Source organism: Anastrepha ludens, chromosome 5, assembly GCF_028408465.1.
Source record: "Anastrepha ludens isolate Willacy chromosome 5, idAnaLude1.1, whole genome shotgun sequence".
In the NCBI taxonomy this organism is placed as follows: Eukaryota; Metazoa; Arthropoda; class Insecta; order Diptera; family Tephritidae; genus Anastrepha; species Anastrepha ludens.
The window spans coordinates 43593901-43609216 of NC_071501.1; the positions used below are offsets into that span (position 1 = coordinate 43593901).

Consider the following 15316-nt stretch of genomic DNA (forward strand, 5'->3'; position numbering starts at 1 on the left):
GCGCAAAATGCGCCTAACCGCATTATCTGTAAAAGGTTCGACGAAATTGATTCCGGGATAAAATAACGGAATACATAAGTACAATATTAAATGTTTTATGGAAATACCAAAGACTCCAGCTCCATCAATAAGGATATATTTAAATTGATTTTAGTATTTTTGCATAAAATATTGTATGATAATTGAAGATACTTTACAATCGTGTAAGTGAATATAACAGTTCGAATATTATAATTTTATTATAACACATATTTTTTAAACTTAAAATGTACAAACATATTTAAATTGTATTTTCGTATAACGCCAATCGATTACAATTATTTATTTCTTATTTTTTGCTTCCCCCACCAAATTATACAAAATATACAAAGAGATATGCAAAAACTTAAAATAATAGTAATGAATCAAAATCAGAACATTTAAAATCGTATGAACATGAGATATATTTTTTTCGACCTTTTAAGTTTTATTCAATTGAGGCAAAAATTAACTACACTACTAGTTCTTCTTATCATTTTATTTTATTTGGTATTTACATTCTACAACATCAAAAGCCACAAAGGTGAATTCCACTATTATAAAATTTTTATAATTGCATATATTTACGATTTCAGTTTACAATAAAGATAAGAAAACTCGGAAAGGATATACATATTTCTTTAAAATATAATAAATTAATTAGTTCCTTACGTTAAGGCTCACTATATTAAATACTGGGCCGATTCGCATATAGACTCGTCTAAGGACACTTCTTAGTTCGGGCTTTAGATCAAAGCACATCATTTCACACAGCAGCGTATAGTAATTGGAAACATGCGTAGCAAACTAAACGGAAATATATAAACAAACATTAGAAAACTTTTAAATATGGAGAGAACACAGCTTGGGTCTACAGAACCATCTGAGATCTTTCTATATATGTATATATATAGTAACTCTATAGTATGTTAAATGGTATTGTATTGTATTTTATATATTATAAATTTTAATATTTATGCAAGTCACGCTTTGGGTTTTGCTAGCAAACCTTTCATGCTCAATAAGTTCACACATACTTCAGCAAATTCATTTTTATTTCGAAACCAATTTTGATTACAAGATTCTAGCCACAGGTATATATAGGGTGTTTTTTAGCTGCATGAGAACTATCGATATCGATAACTACGGTTTGACAGCTGACAGCTGTTGAATAAGGTTTGGCAAGTCGTCCTGAATCATTTAACGCCAAAACCACGCTTCCAAATTGTAGAAATTTTCTTTGAAAAAAAAATAAATCTGCTCGCGAAATTTATGAAGCACTGGCGCACAGTGATTATTCTAGGTTTGCTCTTGGAAAAAAAATTAGGTGCTAGGTTTTTAAGCAATTAGGGGATGATTTCAACTATATTAAGCGCGGTTGGAGATTTGCGTACTTGCCGAGATGTATTGCCGTTGATTAGAAATACAATCAAAAAATGCCAAATCAAATTGGAATACCTACATTTTTTTATTTTTAAGCTTTTTCATAAAAATATCCCTATTCAAGGGTGAGTTTTGATACAATAAAAAAAATTATATTCGGGTCTAGCTATCTTTTCCAAAATCAGTTACAAGCATTTAAGAAAACAATTATTAAAATCGGTCAAAAATTGCCTTCTCAGGATTTATGAACAAAATTTGTCGAAAAATCCCCATTCTTATCATCGATCCTTATTTCTTTCGAAATGAGAAAGGAACGGTGAACGCTGAAGGCGAACGGTCTCGAACCATGCTGACTAAATTTTTGTTTTCAAAAGTGAATCAGCTAAACAGCTGACGGTGTTTGGTTCCACCAAGACAGCGCAACTTGCCATACAGCGCACTTAACAATCGATTTATTCCAATATTCAAGCCACCATTGATGTCATACGGCCAGATTTAAAGGATGTAAAAGTAGCCAAAAGTTTTACTGATCGAATGGACCATATAACTCGTAGCCGCGACGGACATATACCGGATGTCATATTTAAAAAATAAATGCCATAAATTATCTACTCGACATATGACCGGCACGACACTAACCACCTTTAGCCCACTCATCTAACACCTCTCTCTCTCTCTCTTTGCACCCATCTCGACGAAACAGCAGTTTTTTTGGACGTACCCTTAGATGAGATCGACATCAACGTCGACGACCAGCATGCTACAACAACAACAACAACCGGCATGGTAGAGTTTGCTAAACTGCTACAACAAGAACTACCCTTTTTTAACGTCGAAGGTCGAGCATTCCTTTTCATTTGCAAAACATTTAAAGCAAAAAAGACTTTGGACTCCTGGTTTTATAATATGATTTATAGTTATAAACACAAGTACTCCTACATATAATTCAATAAATTATCCGAATCAAGAAATGTATCCGAATTTTATTAAACCCAATACAAATTCGAAATTAAGCTGTTAGATAGGGGTTTCAACCTTGAAGCTCGTCTCCTCGCCTCCCATCAACTTTATAAATACATACAAATATTTAGCAGCCACCCATGACAACTATTCGGTTGGTCCCGAATTTGTTGTTCGAGTCGGTATAAAACCGTAAGTACATTCGATCGCTTTACAACATCAAAACACGCACCGCAAATTGGAGGCGAAACGCACATTAGATAAGCAAGCATGCATATGTATATATGTTACATATTTGGGCAGGTGGTTTGCATTTATATTAAAGGTTGAATGTATAAAATTTCAACAAAAATAGACGGGATTGTAAAAAGAAGTTTTCACTTCGAGGTTAATCACACAAAAGGGTGCAATTTTTGTGTTATTATTAATTGGTTTCTCTTAATTAAATTAAACAGAAATTTTACTTTTTTTTAGAACGTTTCAAACTGACTTATTAGCCTTTGCACTCAAATATGTGTAATTAAACCATTTCCACTAAATTAATTGAACGTAAGTTGGTCATTAATTCACCGAAAATAGAAACCGATGTGTTACCTTCACTGACACCTTCACATTCAACCATGAGCATTAAAGAATTCCGATTCGTTCATGTTGTTTTTGTTGTAAAATCATAATTTTTTAGGGAATGTTGTGAAAATTGTCGAATAAAAATCCGAGCCATTCCAGTGACGTATAACCGACTGTCTTGGGATCATACTATATTTATATCTGGCTAAGAACTGTCACTAAAGCTGCACTCCAAAAATGTATGGATAATACTTTTTTATCTCACAATACAGGGATATTGAAAAATCTCAGGTCCGATACTCAACTTATATCTAGAATTCAAAACATTTTAAATATACCTACCCTTGCGTCAGACATCTTCAGCAGTCTAGTAAGTATTAGAAGCAACAGTGAAGTCCAGGCATCACGATGTGCTTCACTCTGCAGACTGAGGAAATAAGTAAGCGCCTCCTTGCACACCTGTATGAGCTCGTGTTCGATGCCAGGCCAATCGCTACGACGATTATCATCCCCATACATTTTCAAAAATATTCGCAACACACATGCTAATGAAGCAGTTTCTTGCTTTAAAAGATTCGGCTTGATGGAACCTTTGAATCCGGCGCGCCACAGAATATTACGCTGCTCATGATCGGTATTAAAGCGTTTGGCAAAGCGATGGGACTGCATCAGGCAATCAGCTAATGTCAGCAATTGCCGAGTGTGCAGGTAACTGTACATGCCCTGCTCTTCCCTCTGGCATTCCAACACATTTTGTGCCGTATTACTGCCGGCCAAATCTGCAGCTGCTTGAGCCAATGTCTCTGCATCTTCTTTGCGTGAAGTTGCAGGGAAGAATACAATATTGTCCATTGTTTGTATGAGTTCCAATTGCACGACACACTTAATATGTAGATTTTCAAATTGTGAATTGTGCATCATAACATGTGAATTATGGTGATAGCCTTGAGACGTACTCATTGCATCATCATCAATGGCATTCGTACTGTACACGGAATGTTGTGATTGACTATGATTGATGAAGGCATAATTGCTCTTATCGTGTGGATTCTGTGCCGCAAACGTTGCTTTTTGGTGTTGTTCTATTGGTTGGACTTGCATATGATGCGGATTTGGACGCCAGGTTAGTAGTTCTGTGGGCAATGTAGCATTGAATATGTCCAATATACATTGGCAAGTCTTATCCCACGTAGCTTCGTTAAATTTAAATCCATTGGATATAACCAAATTTTCCAAACAATTTGTACCAGAACGAGCCAATTGCTCATTACTTTGTTGAACGCACCAATGGAGTTGTGTAAATAGATCTTCTAGAAGCAGATAACCTAACACATCAAAATATTGAGTGAAAACGTCGATAATTGCATAGAGTGCATGATTGCAGGTTGTTGTCATCCATTCCGATTTCTCGGTCACATGCTCGGGTAACTTCATATTATCGAATATGCGAAATATGATGTTAAATAAATCCTTCCACCAATTGGGTTTAAAACTATCACCGTGCGTCTTAACAATCTCGAAAAGCACCGTTAGGCCCCGAGTACGTACATCCAACTTACATCGATTGACCACACACGATAAGGAAAAGAGCATTGGAAACCAGCCGCGGACCCACACACGATCCTCCTCTGCTACAGAAATATCATTTTCCATGCCAGCGTGTTCGGCGAATAGCTGCGGTGCGTCATGCACACAAAGCGCACAGGTTCGTACTAGACGTATTGCTTCCATGCTTGTGTCCGGAAAGCGTGCATTGCATGCGAACTCTGATAAACATTTCACTGCATCTTGGAAAGAGTCTACCATAACGGCGAATTGCTTTTGGTACAGTTCACCTATGATTTTTCCAGTTGTCTGGAATGCTAACTCAACAATAGTTTCTTCGTTATCACTTGCTGCTAAATGGAATATTGAAAATATATTCTTCCAACCAGATCTAATATTATGAGCCTGTGAATTGACCATTTGTGCAATGCAGCGCACCACCATGTCTCGAATGGCAGGTGATTGATTTTTCTTCATAATATGTTCGAAAGGTCTGAGAAAATCTTTTTGGAAACGAAAGTTGGCAAATTCACCTTTTTCCATAAACTTCATTGACAATTGCCGTAGCGAGTCTAATGCAAAAAACGCAATCTCTTCGTTTGTATTACAACCCACAGCATTAAAGTGCTCTCCCAATACTTGCCAAATACGAGACCATTGCAAACGGATACGCTCCATATTATAATATGAAATTTCCACTATCTTTTGAAGCGAAAACATTCTGGGCTGTACATTTTGCAATTCATCAACAGAAACCTATTAAAAACAAAAAAAAAAAAAACAATGTATATTTTGTATTTTGTAATTTCTTAAATACTCACTTGACAAAGTGCTTTCACGAAATCAACAATAGCATCGCCATCAAGCCGTATGGACCCTGTGAAAATTCGATCAACAGCAACTACAACACTTTGACTGCTCGTCTCTCCAATATGCTCTTTAACGCTCGGATTCAAAGTATCCTTCAAAGTTGTCTGTGTGCCGGAGAGGAATTGTGGGCGTACTCCGGTACCGATTAATTGTGCTAACTCTAATTGACTGATACATTTGACGATATCAAGCCAGCTGGAGCCAAGATAGTTGCCATCAGTGTGAGCCACCATTATCAAGGTTTTTATCGTATCTATATTTTTGGCTTTCATTTCATTTATCGGTGAATTTGCAGTAAGTAAAGTAAAACGTGCCAGTGCCTGAACATATGCATCACGTTCCAGCGACATGTGGAATATGCATGCAATACGTATAGCACATCGAATTCCGTCTAAACACAGGCACGCTATTTCTGGATCATCGCAATCCTGCAAACCAACTGAAAATGCAGCTAGAAACGGAGTCCATGCCATTTTGAACATGGGCCTAACATGTTCAAGATGTTTGGCCGATGTAAATGGTGACTTTACATGTGATACAGACTCCATCAAGTTCTTTGCAGTGGCAGAAATAGCCTCCATTTCCATATTCCACAAAAGTTTGCGGCGCTTCTCATTTACTATTATTTGTTTGCCAGGTTTACTCACAACAGTATTTTTCATTTTGATTTCGTGTCCAGCGATTTCGTCATAAATTGACGACAAATACTCTTCCGGCAAATCGTCTTTGCTGTCACTAATGCCTCGATTCATTTTAATGTATTGCTCTTTAGTCATTTTATTCTTAACTTGAGGTGAATGCAAATCTGTCGTTAACATAATTATAGAAAATGCTAATACATACACAGTATCAGCACTCTGAAATAATTGATTATTTGGATTGCACTCGCAATAACGACTGGCAAATTTTTCCATCAAACGATCAATTTTTTGCGCTTCGCCAGGCAAACGGAATTCTTCAAGTAAGAGGCGCAGCGCTGCTACCACCTCCAATTTACGAAAGTCGAAAGCATCAATGTAAGAGCACATGACCTCTTTCGAATGGTCGTCATTTTCACCAAGGTAATTACCGACAACAGTCTTATCCAAACGTTCGTCTTCATGTAACCACTTAGCAATATCAATTGCTTTCGTACCTAGAAGTTGCTTCTCTTGTAGGAACTGTACGCCCTTTTTCGGTTTCCTATTGAACAATTCAATGCCGGTTTCCATCACTTCCTTACGCATTTTACGCTCCTCCAGCGCTTCAGGTAAATCAAGTACCTCTGTATTCTTAATACTGCCGTACGAGTTAAGGCTATGGCTAGAACCACCATAGGCCGATCGAGAGGAGTTGTTAGTTTGCGAAATGGTATCGATATTATCCATGTGGTTTTGCTTATGAGTTGATTCGGAATTTACTTTGTGCGTGGCATGGGTGTTTGCCGAATCCTGGGGATTTAATGACGACAAATTTGGATTTACATACAAATCTTGACTCCATTCAACCATACACTTCAGTATTGAAACTAAGCACTCCAATCCCCGCTTACGCATTGATTTCTCTTGTAATGGGTTTGCGCCCAACTCTAACGCTTGACGTCCTTGAGCAATTTTGGACAGATCGTTTACAAGACGTTCAAATAAGTTTGCAGCAGAAAAATCACAATCATAATTAACATAGATGTCAACTACTGATTGAGCATCTGCACATATACGTGTCAATGCTTGAATTACCATCCATTTATGTTCAAAAGAGCTCGAGTTTGCTTCCAAGATATTAAGAAAGATCTCTTTAAAGAATACTTCTATTTGTTTTTTAAGATGAACTTTGAAGTTCGATAGTAGAGCCACGAATATTGAAAGCGACAACTCGAACACTTCCGCCACCAAACTGACACCATTTTTAGAGAGTGCTACACAGAGATATTGCTTAATGGCCATAATAAACATTTCATTTGAGCGAAATACAGGACCTGCGTTTTGTAATATTGAAAGCAACAAATGTAACGACAAAACTTTCGAACGTAATTCGTGTGATTTTGGATCGGGATGACCTTCTGGAAGCGGCTTCATGCTTAATTTACACAGCGCACGAAACACTAGAAATGCATCTTTTTGTAGAATATGAGTAAATTTCGCAGTAACAACTGCATCGTTTTCATTTTGATTTTCAGCATTTTCTTCCGAGTTGATGTGGTTATCGATTGCTTCCACCGATCCAAAAGAAGTATTTGTTGCTTCTTCGGGAGTTTGAAGGGATTTTTCCTTTAGTGCTTGGTCGAAAGCATCTTCACAATTAAAATATACAAATATTTAAATATATAAGAGTATATGCACATAACAAAAAAATATCTAAAATGCTTACTATTTAAAACTTCATCCAATACAGATGCTGCGATTTCTTCCACGGAAATGTCTTGTTCTCTCCCGTTAATATTTTCTTCTGTTTCTGCGGTCGGTGATTGTACCCCAAAATCTGTAACAGAGCTGCTCTTGACAATAGTTTCCGTGTCTGGTTTCGTACCGGTCTCATACTCTTGGTTCTCCATTCGAGCAAATATCACGTTCAGCATCTGTGTGAGTGTCGCACGGGCTGTTGTCTGGTTGACTAGGTTCTTACTCGACAAATAGATGTCGTAGCAGGTGCGTACGGCCTGCAATACAGTGCCTTCGTGTATTTCTACATGCTGTGATGTAACTACAGTAAGCAAGGCCTTGATAATTTGCAATTGTACGCCTTCATCGGTCTGTGGTCCGTTGAAACAACCACAAATAGTATTTACAATACGATCAATAAGCAAGTGTCCAGGACTGGCAGAGTCTTGTATGGCACCAGTCAGATGTCCATATGCTATGAGCTTTTGTAGACAATCAAGTGCGGTTACGACTATTCGTGGAGAACGGCTCTTGCATGCCAGCTCAAACGGAAGGAAATATGTTTCAGCATTAATAATACTGGCAGAGTCATTTTTTGGTAAAGGCAATGCAGCGCAAGGTAATTCATTGCCTTCAGCGATCTGACCTGCATTTATGAGTTCCGTTTTTATTTGCTCAAGTGCTGAATCGCACGACTTTTTTAATTGTGAATGATGCGAACGGCGAATGTCTTTATCAGCTAAAATTTTTTCTAATGCACGAACGATAAACATTTCTTTAGCTTTTGAAGAGAAACTTTGCATATTGTCAAGATCCTTCACATCAAGTGTAAATTTGTCGATGGCCGATAAGGTCACCTGTCAAGCTCACCCGCACAATAAACAACTTGTTATCTCGTAATGTTTTTCGCCCTACAAATTAGACAACATCATTTTGCGATTTAATTATAAAAATCGGCTAAATCAATTAGAAAATATTTTCAAAATACATATGTGTAAGCAAGAAAAACCACTAAACGATATCCACTATTCTTTTATGAAAAATAAACGTCATCAAAGACTGTCAATGTAAATACCGACTAAACTGATGAACTATTGTAGGAAGTAATCGCAAAATTCCGAACAGAGTGATGCAAATTCGGGAGAATTCAATTTTTCTTTATTTATAACAATTAATTAAGCCCTAGTTTTTATTTTTACATTCTTCGTAACTAAAAGGTTATAAATATTTTATTTTGTGTTGTAACTAAACGATTTTAAATAATAATAAGACGTAAGGTAATTTCTGAAATGCAGATCTAGATAGAGATTCAAAATAAGTTTGATGAATAAAACAAATTTTATTAAAGTCCTAAAATTAGCAGTCATAAAAATGTGCATAAAACACATACTTTTAAGTTTATTTAATTGTCTTCCCATTCACACTTTTTTTATTTTTGCATTTTGGCCATCAGTTTGTCTTTTTTTTTTCAAGACGAGTGGCAATTTTTCACTCGATTTCGTCAATAGAATACCGCTTTAACAATAACATTTACAGTGAAGCGAGAATTTTGAGATTTTTGGAAAAGTGGTGGTGTTAACAAAGTGAACAAAAAACCTTGAATGTGTATTCACGATTTATTGTGCATAATTGTAAATATTAGAGGCGTATATTTGCATTTTAACCAGCCCTTTCTTCGCACCTGCCGTTTCGGTTCAAGGATGATAGATTTCCAGGTGGATTGCTAGGTGGGGTGAGAAAAACATTTAATTTTTTTTAATTTGTGTTTTGTGAAACACATCCCACGTTCTTTGAGATATTTTTCACAAAATTTATATATTGTATATATGAGGAATGTTTATGCTGCTACAACAACAAAAATAAGAGCATGTCGACTTTGACGTGATGAAATTCAATAAACAAAAACAAAATGCATGTATGTTTTTATTTATTTACTGATGCCATCACCAGTAGTAAATTCGCCTTGGCAATTGTTACTTTTGTCTCAATATTTGCCGAAATGTTAAGGCAGCGAGCTGCCCACATGAGAAAACGGGACAAAATCAAAATAAAAATGTGACAGATATTAATACATTTTTAGAAGGTGTAAATGGGGGGTAAGGTTCATTTGTTACTTAAAATTTTACACAAATAATCTTGTTTAAAATTCAAACATTGCAATAATAATGTATTGTTGTGAGTTTGACTAAATACATAAATAAAATATCGAGTTGCGCTTGATCGAATTTATTTCCACAAGCACTAATCAAAGAACACATCAGCTTTCGTTGTACATCAAGACAAATTTCTTGTAAAAGCACTCGGAATTCATTACATTTATTATATTAATTTATTAAAATAACACAAATTGTGATTTACCCTAGTTTAAATATTTTCGATCTACCGATAGTACTATCGGCTTTCTAATATGCAATCGATTGTTCTGTCCGACACCAGGTGCGTACTTTTAAATAATAAATGCGCTCAAATTTTTTATCGCCTACCAAAATATTTACTTGCTACTGATTTAATGCACGCGCATTTCGAAATTAAAAGTTTTCAACTATGGAGGTTTTGAATAAAATTAATGAACGATTTCCATGCAGAAAAAAAGAACTACAAACGATTGCCAACTTGCTTGGGCATAGCGCAGAAATACTTCCTAGTGCCATTCACATCTATGGTCATACCGGCACAGGGAAAACAGCGTTACTTAAACATTTTTTAAATGAAAGCATTCGCCATAATAACAAGATTAATTTAAATGTGGCTTTTGTTAATTGTGTTGAAAGCTATACTTCAAGAATTCTATTTGAAAATATTTTAGAATTTTTACGCAATGAAGATACTGATCAAACTGTGAAGATAGAAAATTTGAAAGATTTCATAGAGCAGCTGCGACACCTACAAATCGAACCAGATGCGCTCTATATAATAGCCTTGGACAATGCCGAGAGGCTGAGAGATATGGATGCGAACGTGCTGCCGTCGTTTTTGCGTTTACAACAGCTATGTGGTCTGAATCTTTGCGTCGTATTAATATCTCAGCTTTCATTGGAAAAATTTTACTGTAAAACAAGTATTGATAGCCCAGTTATCTTATACTTTCCACAGTATACAAAGTCTGAGACCCTTGAAATATTAAGCGCAGACTTTAAGAACACTCAGAAACTATTAAGCTCGCATCTACGCCGTAACAAAGCAGATAATCTTTCACACAAAATGACAATAGTCGAACCATTAACAAAAGAGTTCTTTAACAATTACCTAAACTTATTTTTGGGTGTCTTTTACAAAGCATGTCGTGATCTATCTGAACTGAAAATTACGGCACGGAAATGTTTTATTTTCTATATGGAACCTATTTTGGATGGCACCGTCAACATGTCTGATGTTTCAAAGCTATGGCGGTGCATTGCAGGTCAACTGCGGACTGCTCTTACACAGGTTTACATACGGAGCGGTCAGCCAGAAGTGGTAAGTTGTAACAATCAAATAAAACTGATTTTAACTATACCGAATTTCAGAACCCAACAGAACTGAATAATAAGGGAATTGAAAAGATAGCCCAATCTCTGGAACTTCCTTACTACGGCAAGTATTTGCTAATAGCGGCATTTCTCGCAAGTTATAATTCTTCAAAAGAAGACAAACGTTTATTTGTAAAAAATCATGGGAAGCGGCGAAAACGAATGCAAACTGTTAATGCGAATGCAAAAGTAAGCTCATTACTTCTATTTGTTTATATGCACAAATATTTACTTTATTCATTTAATTGAATTTTTCTGTTTTTCTAATCATAACATCCAGGTGACTGAAAAAATGAGTACATATATTGGTCCGAAATCTTTCACCGTCGATCGCCTTCTAGCAATTTTTTATGCAATCCTTGAGGAAAAAGTTGGCTTAACTTGTAATTTGTTGTCACAAATTTCAACGTTGGTCAATCTCAAGCTACTCAGCTTTGTTTCGGGTGAAAATGTAATGGACGGTACATCGCGTTTACAATGTACCGTGGGATTAGATTTCATTGTGTGTATTAGCCAAGTTGTAGGATTTAATGTTCGTCAATATTTGTGCGATTTCAATTAAATTTTATTTAATAAAAGCCTACCATTAATTATTCCATAAACATGCTCTTTTAATGCCATGCATTTCAACTGGAAAATATTTGTAATAAATATCCTGGTATATCACTAATATGTATTGTTTCCTCGAGCGTAGTATCACGGCTACGTAAACTTAATAAGCCCGTCATAAGTGTGCTTTCATCAATGATCAGTATATACGGGATGCCAAGGCAATCACATTTCTGGAGTCCAATATCCAATTCCTTTCGGGACGCCCCAGATATGTTTTCACTCATCAAACGTAGACCAGACCGCTTGAGAACAAACTGTAGATGCAAATACAAATCCTTCAAGTCACTTAATTGTTCACCTGTAAATATTTTTATAATATACATATGTGAAAATGTTGAAATTTTTTAGATGAACTTTGTTTACCTTCATTTAAGCAAGCCACAGCACATTGAAAAGGAGCCAACTTTCTGTTAAGCAGCAAGGTGTTTTCACGATCATTATCAACACTATCAAAAAGAATGGCTGCAAATTTTAAAAATTAATTTTGTATTGACACAACTTTTTAAAAATATTATTTACTAATTATAGTTTTAGATTTTATCAATGCGGAGCGCAAATACATACAATGGGTTGTCTAAAATATGGCAACACAATGCAGCGTTTGAATATTTCTTTTGTAGATAGATATGAATTATGCCAGGGATATAGTAAAGTAAACCACCATTGAAAAGAATGTAGTAAAAAATTAAAACCGGCATATATTATGTCATGACAGAAGGTCAGAGCTTCGCTATGCAGTTTTGATGTGCTCACCATTTGGTAATGACCCTGCACCCTCAAATTACTATTGTATCGGCATCTAAAACTTCATTAATATAGAATTGATATCTACACTCGATCCAGTTTTTATTCAGAAATTCTTTGCTCTGGAATTGTAATCTCCATTTAAGGAAACAAATGAAACGTTTCCTCTTTGATCAGTTGCATAAATTTAAATTTAAGACTTTCGGTCTGTCAAGATTGACTGCATAGTAAAACTTCTCGGCGGTGGAGTTTTGTCTGCTAATTATTTTATAAATTAATATACCTACATATTAATTAATATACAAATTAATATACATATTAATTTATAATCTTAATTAATTAATTTATACCTTTAATTATAATTTAATAAATAAATAATAATAATATTTTATAAATGAAATATGTAGTAATTTAAGTAAGACTATCATTTTCAATTAAATCTACATTTTTATACATATTTCATTTTAAATGATTGAAAAGTATATCTAGATATTTCCCAATTGTATTCTTACCACTTGTTGCAGCGTGTAAATCAATAACTGAACGGATAACTGCGGGTATATTCTGATCACTGTTTTTACTGAAATGCTGCGACACACTTTTATCCAGGTGAGCTCCTGTTAACGGTACAAAAGTAATGCTTTCGACATCGAGTATGGCATACGGTAATTTCGATTTAATTGTGATTGACTGCGTGCCAGTGGGAATATGGGCGGAATCAGAGACCTCTTTAAAATCATATGGGTCTAAAAAGTATTTACTAGGATCTGAACTAAATCGCATCCACCATATTTTACATTCACGTTGTGAGTTAAAAAATTTATTAAATCCTTGGGCCTGGCGAGTTATCAAATCAGTCACCAAGAATATGCGCTTACGAGTATGAGGTACAAGGCATTCGTCGACTATATTAGAATTGCCGGTTGTTTCAGTTTGTATAGTTTTCAATACTGCGTGATACCGCTGATTCTCAGTTTTACTAAATAGATATTTGAAGCCTTCGTAAAATGGTTTTGAATGAATAAAGTTTATTCTATTGATAGGATCGTCGACATAATCCTTTATATTAAAATTCATGAAATCAGCATCCACTTCCTTATCTAATGAATGTGTAAAGCGCCAATGATTCAAAATTTGTTCACTATATTTTAAACCATTGACTAACAACTCAATGTTACTTATAGATCCGGTAACATCTGTGGATGCAGTCAAGTAACGTGATATTTGCAATTTCTCAATAACTTTTTTTGACTGCTGCATATTAAACGTATATTAGTTAGCCTAAAAATCCTTTTCCTTTTGCTGAAGCGGAATATTGCCCGGAGGTGACACGAAATAATCTTCTTCAGAGATTTTTGCACCACGTAAAATTTCCTCACGACAATTGCCCTCTGTTACACGATCTTCTCGTAAATATAGGTCTTGATCTTCTACTACAGTGTACAAAGGCAACACGTTTCCTGTATCGATATGAGATATTTTTTCAGCAAATTCTATACTGTTTTCCAATGTAGTTAGAGCTTCTTTGCTTTCCAAATTAACTAAAGCAAGACGTTCAAGGAGTTGTATAATTGCGGAGTCAATTACAGGCTTTTCATCCACTGGGTAACTTTGTATTACAGGAGTACGAGGAACTTTGGAAACATGATTAAGTTCCTTATAATTCAATTGGTTTTCCTTATTTCTTGAAAACTTCTGATTATTATTAGTTTTTTGGGCAATTATGCAATAGGTTCGGATGGGTTTTATAAACCGCTGCATATTGCCGGTTACGAAGAGGAATGATAGTATTCTTCACACCGTGGGCTACGAATCGACGAAAACAGAAACTTTCGTATAAATTGCAATCGAACCCCTACACAGTTTTCCACTTGGCATCACATTTAAATATTTAATCGATAATTTTATATCGTTTTGTACAATATAATGTTACGACAAAAGAAAGCAAAAAAGAAAAGGATAGTGACGAACTACGTCCGAAGAACGCCTTTTCTTCATTTCATTTTATGCTGACATCCCGATGGACACCGCGAAATAAAAAAAAACAGTCAGCTGGTCTCAAAACGAATCTATTAAAGGTGGTATTTATAAATGTGTCTTTGTTGGGCTACTGGATACCAAGGCGCATTGGTTAAATGTGGTGGCACTAGACCAACAACAATATTTTGTACGTTTAATTGTAACAGCAAAGTATTGGCAAAGTAGAAAAGAAGGAATTATGAATGTTTCATTCAAAGCTGACAACCACATTGAGACAGAGAAAGAAAAAGACAAAAAAACCACAATTGATTTACAAATACAAACTTAAATAGATTCGCCTTGAGACCAACTGAGTTTTTTTTTAATAAAGGAAACAAAAAATAAATAAAAAACGATGAGCGAAACAAACGAAACTTTAACCCTCCGGTAGACATCTTTTTTAAAACCTTCAGTTGACAACCTTTACTTTCTTCGTCCTTTTAAATCGATAGAAAAATAATTTTTAGGTAGCTACCTAGAAGCTCAAGTTGTTAGTTATAATAGAAATATATTTAACTCACTTCCAAAGTCGAAAAAGTCTGGCCAGACCCGGGTGCCCAACGAAGGGTTAAATAGCTTCAAACCAAGGCGAATTGAGTATCTCCGGTGGCGCCATTAAAAAACAGTTACTTTGTTTTTCGGGACTTTGACAAGTCTGTCGTCAGTTCAGTTCGCAATGCAAAACAAACAAAAATAAGAAAAATTATTTGTGAAAATTCAGTGAATGACTTG

At 35.4% G+C, this 15316-nt stretch overlaps 4 protein-coding genes across 5 annotated transcripts; 1 reads left to right on the forward strand and 3 right to left on the reverse strand.

Annotated features, from left to right (window-relative positions):
- Nucleotides 1-583: 583 nt before the first annotated feature.
- Nucleotides 584-8770, reverse strand: LOC128862805 (brefeldin A-inhibited guanine nucleotide-exchange protein 1). Its single transcript, XM_054101554.1, has 4 exons — nucleotides 7690-8770; nucleotides 5295-7612; nucleotides 3271-5229; nucleotides 584-825 (listed from the first exon to the last, which is right to left on the reverse strand). Exons 1-4 carry the CDS (start codon nucleotides 8501-8503, stop codon nucleotides 679-681), a joined length of 5238 nt encoding a protein of 1745 aa, XP_053957529.1. The 5' UTR covers nucleotides 8504-8770; the 3' UTR covers nucleotides 584-678.
- Nucleotides 8771-10101: 1331 nt separating this feature from the next.
- On the forward strand, nucleotides 10102-11771 carry LOC128863401 (origin recognition complex subunit 5). Of its 2 annotated transcripts, none has more exons than XM_054102535.1 (3): nucleotides 10102-11153; nucleotides 11207-11398; nucleotides 11490-11771. In XM_054102535.1, exons 1-3 carry the CDS (start codon nucleotides 10245-10247, stop codon nucleotides 11769-11771), a joined length of 1383 nt encoding a protein of 460 aa, XP_053958510.1. In that variant the 5' UTR covers nucleotides 10102-10244. The 2 variants fall into 2 exon arrangements, with proteins under 2 accessions (XP_053958510.1, XP_053958509.1); XM_054102534.1 differs by having other exon boundaries at nucleotides 10103-11156.
- A 24-nt stretch (nucleotides 11772-11795) lies between these two features.
- LOC128863402 (DNA polymerase subunit gamma-2, mitochondrial) lies at nucleotides 11796-13825 on the reverse strand. The gene is made up of 3 exons (XM_054102536.1): nucleotides 13078-13825; nucleotides 12185-12283; nucleotides 11796-12119 (listed from the first exon to the last, which is right to left on the reverse strand). The coding sequence occupies exons 1-3, from the start codon at nucleotides 13823-13825 to the stop codon at nucleotides 11836-11838; spliced, it is 1131 nt and encodes a 376-aa protein (XP_053958511.1). The 3' UTR covers nucleotides 11796-11835.
- Nucleotides 13826-13846: 21 nt separating this feature from the next.
- LOC128863404 (glutamyl-tRNA(Gln) amidotransferase subunit C, mitochondrial) lies at nucleotides 13847-14466 on the reverse strand. The gene has a single exon (XM_054102537.1). The coding sequence runs from the start codon at nucleotides 14324-14326 to the stop codon at nucleotides 13847-13849; it is 480 nt and encodes a 159-aa protein (XP_053958512.1). The 5' UTR covers nucleotides 14327-14466.
- Nucleotides 14467-15316: the final 850 nt, after the last annotated feature.

Coding starts and splice junctions, on each gene's coding strand:
- LOC128863401 (XM_054102534.1), top strand. CDS start 10,245: ATGGAGGTTTTGAATAAAATTAATGAACGATTTCCATGCAGAAAAAAA. Junction 11,157..11,206: donor GGAGCGGTCAGCCAGAAGTG/GTAAGTTGTAAC, acceptor ACCGAATTTCAG/AACCCAACAGAACTGAATAA. Junction 11,399..11,489: donor CTGTTAATGCGAATGCAAAA/GTAAGCTCATTA, acceptor CATAACATCCAG/GTGACTGAAAAAATGAGTAC.
- LOC128863404 (XM_054102537.1), bottom strand. CDS start 14,326: ATGCAGCGGTTTATAAAACCCATCCGAACCTATTGCATAATTGCCCAA.
- LOC128862805 (XM_054101554.1), bottom strand. CDS start 8,503: ATGCAAAGTTTCTCTTCAAAAGCTAAAGAAATGTTTATCGTTCGTGCA. Junction 5,230..5,294: donor TCGTGAAAGCACTTTGTCAA/GTGAGTATTTAA, acceptor TGTTTTTAATAG/GTTTCTGTTGATGAATTGCA. Junction 826..3,270: donor TGAAGATGTCTGACGCAAGG/GTAGGTATATTT, acceptor ATTTCCGTTTAG/TTTGCTACGCATGTTTCCAA.
- LOC128863402 (XM_054102536.1), bottom strand. CDS start 13,825: ATGCAGCAGTCAAAAAAAGTTATTGAGAAATTGCAAATATCACGTTAC. Junction 12,284..13,077: donor TTTACACGCTGCAACAAGTG/GTAAGAATACAA, acceptor TAAAATTTGCAG/CCATTCTTTTTGATAGTGTT. Junction 12,120..12,184: donor TGTGGCTTGCTTAAATGAAG/GTAAACAAAGTT, acceptor AAATATTTACAG/GTGAACAATTAAGTGACTTG.